The 8,254-nt window shown below is 32.0% G+C and overlaps 1 protein-coding gene across 1 annotated transcript; it reads left to right on the top strand.

Moving 5' to 3' along the window:
* Positions 1-14: 14 nt before the first annotated feature.
* LOC114936152 (uncharacterized) lies at positions 15-6,736 on the top strand. The gene is made up of 3 exons (XM_029309244.1): positions 15-97; positions 5,119-5,203; positions 6,306-6,736. The coding sequence occupies exons 1-3, from the start codon at positions 15-17 to the stop codon at positions 6,732-6,734; spliced, it is 597 nt and encodes a 198-aa protein (XP_029165077.1). The 3' UTR covers positions 6,735-6,736.
* The last annotated feature ends 1,518 nt before the right edge of the window (positions 6,737-8,254 follow it).

Below are 8,254 nucleotides of genomic sequence, written 5' to 3'. Positions count from 1 at the left end.
CGGTCGATTTTACAATGCCAGAGTTGGAAGTTACGCGCGCTAGAAGTCCCTGTGCAATTCCTGAATCACTTCAGCCAAGACGTTACTTGAGACCAAGGTCAGTGGTGCAGTGGCTGCAACCGAGGTCTCCGCTTACACTTTTTGCTCACTTCTCGCCGAATGAGGGCGAACTGAGAGAAGCGGAATAATTGCGCGGATCATCGTCACGTTATTGCCCATTAGAGGAGAATGGGGCACAAAACACAGAAGCATATCGCGACCGGCAAGAGATAAATCAATGTGGCAGGATAATATACCGCGACGATCATTCCCACGAGCACGATCTCTACCCTTCTCATCTACTCTCTGGTCTCTCTAGCACTTTGAAGTTTCACGGTTGCATCGTCATAGTCGAGTAGTACGAGATACTCTTCAGACTTTATGAAGGAAACGGGAAAGGAAAATTTAGAAAATCGCTCCGTCTTTTTCTCCTCTCTAGCACTCTCGCTCTCTTTGTATTGTTACACTTCCTATTAAGGAGCCGGATAAATGTACTTATTTAAATGCGAAGGACACAGTGTGAAGCCGAAGTAATGTTTCATTCAGACAGTACCAGTGCACTTAAATGAAATGCTTATGATTAATGCTATCGACAGTGCGTAGGAATGTTAATCGAACTTGCTGCGATCGCAAAAGTACTTCCTTTTTTTTTATCTTTAATCGTTCTTTCCGCGGTGCGTATGATAAGTCTCGTTATCGAGAAACATCGTAGACATCGTTTCATTAATTATTGCTCGCGCACACTTTATTCTGTCGATAATTCGTCGGCAGTCCGACCGGTTTGTCCTCACAATCAATTGCAGACTCATCCAAACTGCAATCACGATGTTGGTTAACGATTAGTTATTTCTATAGTTAGCTTTAGGCTGCGATCTAAATTATGACTGAGTCAATATAAACACACAATCTTATAATAAAGATGAAAGGAAAAATCTGCGTAGTTTTTAATTTTGTGTGCCATTTTTCTTTCTTGTATGTTTTTTCTCATAAAATTTGTGCAAGTTGTTGCTAGTATTTTTTTTAATAAGCTTAAAAGTTACACAAATAATCGAATTAAGAATAATTATAATTTAAAGGATGTTTGCAATATGGCTTATTACTATTGCGAGGAATAATGTAACCATTTCAAGAGAAATATATCTTGTTGTTCTAATTTTTATTTTTACGAGTGAAATTCTTAGATAGTATACTCATAAGAAAAACAGCTGAAAAGAATATCATAAGTACACGCATCTCCGCACAATATCTCCTACAAAGTATAGAAAATTCCACTTTGTGGAGAGAAGTAATGTTGCGGAAGAAATTAATAATCGCGAGAAGTCGCTAAAGTTATATAACGAACACTGTAAACTTTAACCTTTTCTCGGGAGAAAACATACAAAAACATATTAACCGAAAATTAATTTCACAATAATAATTCGTTGATTGTTTTTGCACGCGATAAAAAAAAAATAAATAAAAAATACAATATATATTCCATTTTTATATATCCTGTGAAGACACATTTAATATTAATGATTTAATATCTTTTTTCTAAAAAAAAAAATAAAATTGAAAATGCACATATATGTGCATTAGACTTTTATTTTGTACGTTTTATAGTTTTTTAGTGTATCATAGTTTACTAAACATTTTGTCAAATAATAAATATATATAATATTCTAATGTATTTTTAATAAATAATATGTATTCTTATAAATATAATTCTTGTAAACCTTGAAAAATAATACTTGCAATATTGTTGAACGACAAGAATATAGACACAAGGCAATTGTTATAAAAATGTCGCAGTAATAATTAAAATTTAAATTATAAGAATTATTATTATAAGGATGTGCCAATATGTTTAATTTGTGCAAAATTATAACTATAAATTATAGCTTTTATAAACACAGTTACTATTTTAATCAGTGTATTAATTTTTTATAAGTCGCATTTTCATTATGATTATTCTGTGATTTATATAAATTGTATAGCTTTCTATATCTCCAATCACAGAATCTACATTTCATAAGAAATGATTTTATAAATCGTAATGCCTTATGGCATGCCTTAAGGCATGCATATCAATGATAGATGATATCGTAAATAACGAGACGTAACTTCCGTCGTGAAAGCAAATCACAGAGAAATTAATCAAAGATACGATCTAAATTTATCGACAAAATACATTAAAATGTTATACTTTTTCATACACAAATCAAATAATCAGTTTTCCATATGTCCCAATAATTCCATTATGTTTCCATAATTCGAATGATATTATTTATATAATATTACTCTTGATAGAAGGTATGTGCAATTTAATATACTGTATGTTATAGAAAATGTTACGCTTTGTATTATATATTCTATAAAAAGTCTATTTTATTAGAATATTGAAAAATATTGACATTCTAACAAAATTTTTTCATTAATGTCTCAAATTATCGCCAAGCATGTAAGACCATTCTGAATTAATATGCTATCTCTGTTTGCAGTATCTAATGTTCGCTAATTCTTGTACACCCAATGTATGACGCAAACACGAATACATATACTGCACTCAGGTCACGTATCCAGGTTTTGACCTACTGACCTACACGACCCGTGACGTCACGGGAAAGCAGTAGGACGGCGAAAGGGTGGCAAGGCTGGAATAGGTGGAACTTCAATATGACGAAGAAATCATTTTTCTCGGTACGCTTAAATGATCAGGATAATTTAGAAGATAAAGATATAAGCATTCTCTAAAATATGGTAGAAACTTTTAATATATTATTTATATGCATTTTATTTAAACATTTTTTATTGGATTATTATATTTTTTATATTTAAATGTAATTTAATTTTTTTTATCAAATAAACTAAAAGTATTTAGTTTTTGGAATGTTTTAATTATAAAACGGCTTATAATTTTTAATTTAATCAAATTAATGCTTTTAAATTTAATTATATTAATTTAATTAAATTTAATCAAATAAGCATATATTTGTGTACAATTTAAATTGTAAACATATGTACGCGTATTTAAAATTGATATTGATCTACTATTTGTCTTTTCGTTTAATTAATTAATTTGTCTAAAAACACCTTTTTTGAAAAGAGACATATATATACTCATTTTATATAAATTTTTTAAAAATATCCAGAATATATATATATATATATATATATATATATATATATATATATTTATTCTCTTTTTTTTTATGATTAAGAGAAGAAGAATAGATATGTATATATATTCGCTCTCATGTCGGAGCTGTTGGTTTCTATATGACCATTATATACAAAAGCAAGACTCATATCTTTCTAATATGCTTTATCATGTCTTGATATATAAAATTTTAATATTTGTTCCAATGAAGTTTCGCTCATGTCGCAATCGATTAATCGCCATGTTTGCCAGCCAATGTCAGACGATCAATTAAGAGTTTCACCATCCTTTGTCTAAATTCTCGCGCTCTCCTGCTCCGCTTTATATGTTATTTTACAACTTTTTTAAGCCCTTCTTTACTCGTATTTTTGGTAGAATTTTTTCGCGTGAACAAAACCATCGAGTTCGTCGCAGTCTCACCCTCACGGAGATTAGCGGGAAGCCTAAAACTGATTAATATAATAAGACATCGCGCGATCGAAAGGAAAGCCTTTCTCACCAAGAATCATCGATATTCAGTGACAGCTTCCTGGTTAGATCTATTTATCATTGCTCAAGTATCCTCATTCTGGCAGTAACGATTTCTGCCTAATTATTTACCACCATCACGAGTCGACGAACAAATTTGAGCGTCACTGCGTGAGCAGTGAATTTTTGGGGTGAAGATTGAAGGGATATATTATAATTGGAAAACTTAATGTGACTGTAAACGAGGTACATATAAATTATATATCAATAATATATTGTTAATTCCGTAGTTTATAAGTAGAATAAATAATTTTTATAAAAGTTAATTTTTTATATAAAATATATTTAAAATTAACTTTAATTAAAAAAAGATTAATTATTTCTATTTATAAACTTTATTTATAAATTAATTTTCTGATTATATATTTGTTTCTACTATCTTTAAAATGTATTGTATACTATAATATTATGGAACAATGCTTTCCAAGGCACATTTCTTTATTTACTTATTAATACGTCGAAAAAAAAATATATATATATATATATATAATTAGGGAGATATTTTTTAGACATGCTGCATATAATCTCAATCAAATTAAACAGATTATACATATATTAGACATATCTAGGAATAGAAAGCTATATTCATGTAAATGCAGATAATACTATATGTGTTTTTCTGCTTCAGTAAGCGTTTCCTCGAAACGTTCCTCGTTGCATAAACCACCTCCGCATATTTTAACGAATGATTTGAAAAACATCGTTATACATTTGCACGTGGAATATGTTATTTTCCATCTGTTTCATGGAAACGCATATAATATCCTTGACATAGTATAGTGAAGTATCTAAAATGTATCTCTGCAACACTTTCCTATCACATACTTGACCTCCCTTACATTTTTCCACTAATTTCGTTGACATATCAAACATATTTGATAAATATCGTCGATGTATCTTAAACATATAAATATAAGATATTATGATATTATGTGTTTCAACAAACACATCAGCTTTCTGACAATTCTCCCTATGTTATTTTCACCCTAGAACTGAAACGTAAAACGTTTCAATTCTGTTGGTTCTATCGTCAAGAAAATATTCATTCTTTACATTTTTGTCGACCAGAATTAAATCTTTTGTATCTACTTAAGTCTCTACAGCCGGCAATATAACTGTGTTGAATTATTGATTTATATCGATTTATGCATTACTAGCTTAATATATCTCCATGTCTCCGTTTCTTTTTTTGGAATAGGTATGTACCTACTTCCACACTCATAGATATTAACAATCGATTCCTTATAATTTTACCTTGTTAATCTAGTCCTTTCTCTTTCATTAATTTAGAGACTTTAATTCCAAGGTTTTAATTTACTCAAACATCTCGAAACAGAATGAGTAATATTTGAATAATTGAAAATTAAACTTCTCAATATTATTTCTTGAATTCTAGATCGGCGTATTTTCAGAGGCAGCGTTCACGGCCATTCTATGTTTCGCATAGTCCACTCAGCTCCTAGTTTCAGGCAGAACGCCAGCGAGTGGATCTATAAGGTCAGTCCTGACAGTAAAAACGTGCGACCAATGTGAAATTTACCCCGAGAGTTCTCCTCCAAATAGGTCACTTTGGTAGAAAAAAAGAGAGAGCGCAAGGTTACGTGCACGCGAACGACGACGACGGAGATGTCGCGGAGCTATAAAAGTCGAAATGCTGTCCGACACAAGCGAACGTGTTCGAGACGTAGAGGCTCTAAGCGAATTACTTGGGATCCACACGTGGATCTCAAGGTGCACAGCCTTGAAAAGCTACGACGACCGTGAAATCGATCGTCGTAGCTGCACGATGCTTTCTCGCACACAATCTTCAAACTAATATCAGTATATAAAAGATTGCAAACAAATCACCTGCCGATTTCACAAGTCGGGGTAATATTTTATCATGAGAACGAATATCGAATTTCTATTTTCGTTGCGTTATGCAAAATTCCCTGCGATATATTTTTACAACAGTTTGCTTAAACAATTTTTATAGGATTGATATCTCCAATGTCAATAATATTTTAAAATTGTTTATTATATTGTACAGTTGCACAAGCTGTCATGTTACAAATAGTAACATAATGAAATAAACGCATCACATCAATTTTTATTATAAAACAATTCTTTTTTTTTTAATAATAATAAATATTGTACTTGATAATTCTATTGTAGCTGAGTAATAATAATTGATAAAATTATTTCTGTATGTCAAAGAGAAAAATGATTCTACTAAATTAGAGAATTATTTTATTAAATAAAATGATTCTATTTTAAATGAGTTAATTACGACTCTGTAACTATGACTATATAATATTTTTTAATAATAAAATTAATATTTATTATAAAACAATTTAAAAATAAATTCAATTTATTTTTTATTATTGTCAAAAATTGTCACATTTTGTTATTCATTCAATGTGGATTGCAATTACCTAATTTAAAAATTTCTGCGGTTTTATTCTAAAGAAATTAATTAATTGTAATTTTAATACAATCACAATATCATTAAAATACAACGTATTTTACTAAAACTTCTTGTATCGATTTCTAAACGTGAATATTTCAGCTGAGAATTTTTGCGATAAATGTATTGTTCAAAGCAATTATTTGTCCCCAGATGTTATTTCTCTGGTCGAGGGAGAATCCCAGAATCTCAGTTCCTCCGAATCCCAGAGCCGGTCCATGGTTCGCCTGGTTCGCGACTGCCGTTCTATTGTGGCGTTGTCGACGTCGCATCACCAGGGCAATTTTGGCGGCCTCGCCGCTCAGGTTGCTAAGAAGACGTAACGCCGGTCTGGCGATCAATCAAAAGATGATATTGAAGCAGCAGAAGCGACACAGCCTGATACAGCTACACAAACACAAGGCCATCGGAATACGGCGAAAGCGACTGTGCACCGGCGACGGTCTACACATGTCCGACGACATGTCAATGATTCAAGCCGCACCGCAGATCCATTATAGGGTCACCAGAAGCGGCAGGGTCTACGGCAAATATCCGAACAAGGCCGCTATACCGAACGGCAGCATTCAAGGAAACCACTAGGATTATTGAGCTCCTAACCACCCTGTCCTTGTCCCCTCACACAAATCTCGTGATCGTCGTTGGTCGTCGTCCTATTGACGTACTTCGTGTCTTCTGAATAATCGCGCGAATATGATACGAATATGCTTTTGTATCTTTTCCTCGTGATATAAATTTCTTTCACAAGAAATTTGTGGTTTTCTCAATTTTTACGCGCAAATCTGGAAGAATACATGCGAGATAATTATTTTCTGCATTTGTTAAAAATCCTAATTAATCCTGAGAATTCATATTTATATCAATTGGAGCGTTAATTAAAAAAAATTCAATATTCTCAAATTTTTTCAACGAAGGGAAAATACGAATAGAAATGATGAATCGTCTAAGACGTCTTTCCTTAAGCTGTCGCGCAAGTGGTGTATCGCAGAAAAGCACTCGTTGGCACAGCCCAAGTAACAATGAAATACTGCAGAACTTTCGTATCAGAGATGTGCCAATTTGAGCGGCACAATGCCCGCGGTTTCAGAATGAGCGAATGTATGGAACATGTGCATCGCCGAGCAGAATGGTAGGTAACTGTGCCAAATTTAATCATTCAGTAGCTGATCCTCGCTATTAGGCTACGCTGCCGATCGCCGCTACGACAGGGCCGGACGCTTTGCCCAGAACCTGGGATCGCTTTATCCTTCCACTGTCGTTTTATGGGTAATATATATATATGTCACTGACATCAGAGCTCGTTACTTTGAGGATTCAGAAGGATACAACACTTGTAACATATCAGTTTTGTCTTAAATTGTTTTAAATTGCTTTTGCCATTAATGGAATAATAAACATAATGAGTTATTCAAACAATACAGTATTAAAAATATTATTTTCAAATAAAATTAAGATGCCGTTTAAGTTGGATTAATAACAAATAATTAAAAATAAAGTAAAATTTATTAAAGATATTGATAGACTTGACGATATTTGAACGATAAAAAGAACATCATTTAAGTAAATATAAGAAATATAAATTTAAGATTTTACAATTTCGATACTCGTGAAAGAAAATTTTTTATTGTATATTCGAGCTTAATTAAGAACTCTAACGTATATCAGAGTATTTTATAAAAGTACTTTACGATCGAACAAATTAACAATTCAAATGAAAGTACATCGTGGCAAGAAGAAATGAATAAGCTAAAATTATCGCGAATACGGCCGCATTAATATGTGAAAATCCTGTTTTTTTTATCTCGGATGCTCTAAATAACTACTAAGTAGCACCGTAAATAATTTGAATAAAATTTTGATGAACTGTCTCTAAAGATCTAATTTAAATTTCTGACTGATGTAATTAACAGAGGATGTAACGTTCATCTCATTTTCGTTCATGAGAATCACCGTCGATTTTCTAGCTTTAATCAAAAGAGTGCGAATAAATTACGGGAACGGCTTCATCAAGGGAAACGCCGTTTAAAGACAAATTGATGAAGGGACACTAGCTTTCTTTCTCTCTGACTCAATTTGAATAAATAAATCATTTCTTGAAATTT

The sequence above is a fragment of the Nylanderia fulva genome, unplaced genomic scaffold (assembly GCF_048542155.1).
Source record: "Nylanderia fulva isolate GAGA-0341 unplaced genomic scaffold, ASM4854215v1 Scaffold19, whole genome shotgun sequence".
NCBI classification, from domain to species: domain Eukaryota; kingdom Metazoa; phylum Arthropoda; class Insecta; order Hymenoptera; family Formicidae; genus Nylanderia; species Nylanderia fulva.
The sequence above is the reverse complement of the archived record's forward strand: the minus strand, read 5'-3'. Positions and strand labels throughout refer to the sequence as shown.

Excerpts from the sequence above, each read along its gene's own strand:
- LOC114936152 (XM_029309244.1), top strand. The coding sequence starts at position 15 with ATGCCAGAGTTGGAAGTTACGCGCGCTAGAAGTCCCTGTGCAATTCCT. Across the intron at positions 98-5,118 it reads AGACGTTACTTGAGACCAAG|AGGCAGCGTTCACGGCCATT; the intron begins GTCAGTGGTGCA and ends GCGTATTTTCAG. Across the intron at positions 5,204-6,305 it reads CCAGCGAGTGGATCTATAAG|ATGTTATTTCTCTGGTCGAG; the intron begins GTCAGTCCTGAC and ends ATTTGTCCCCAG.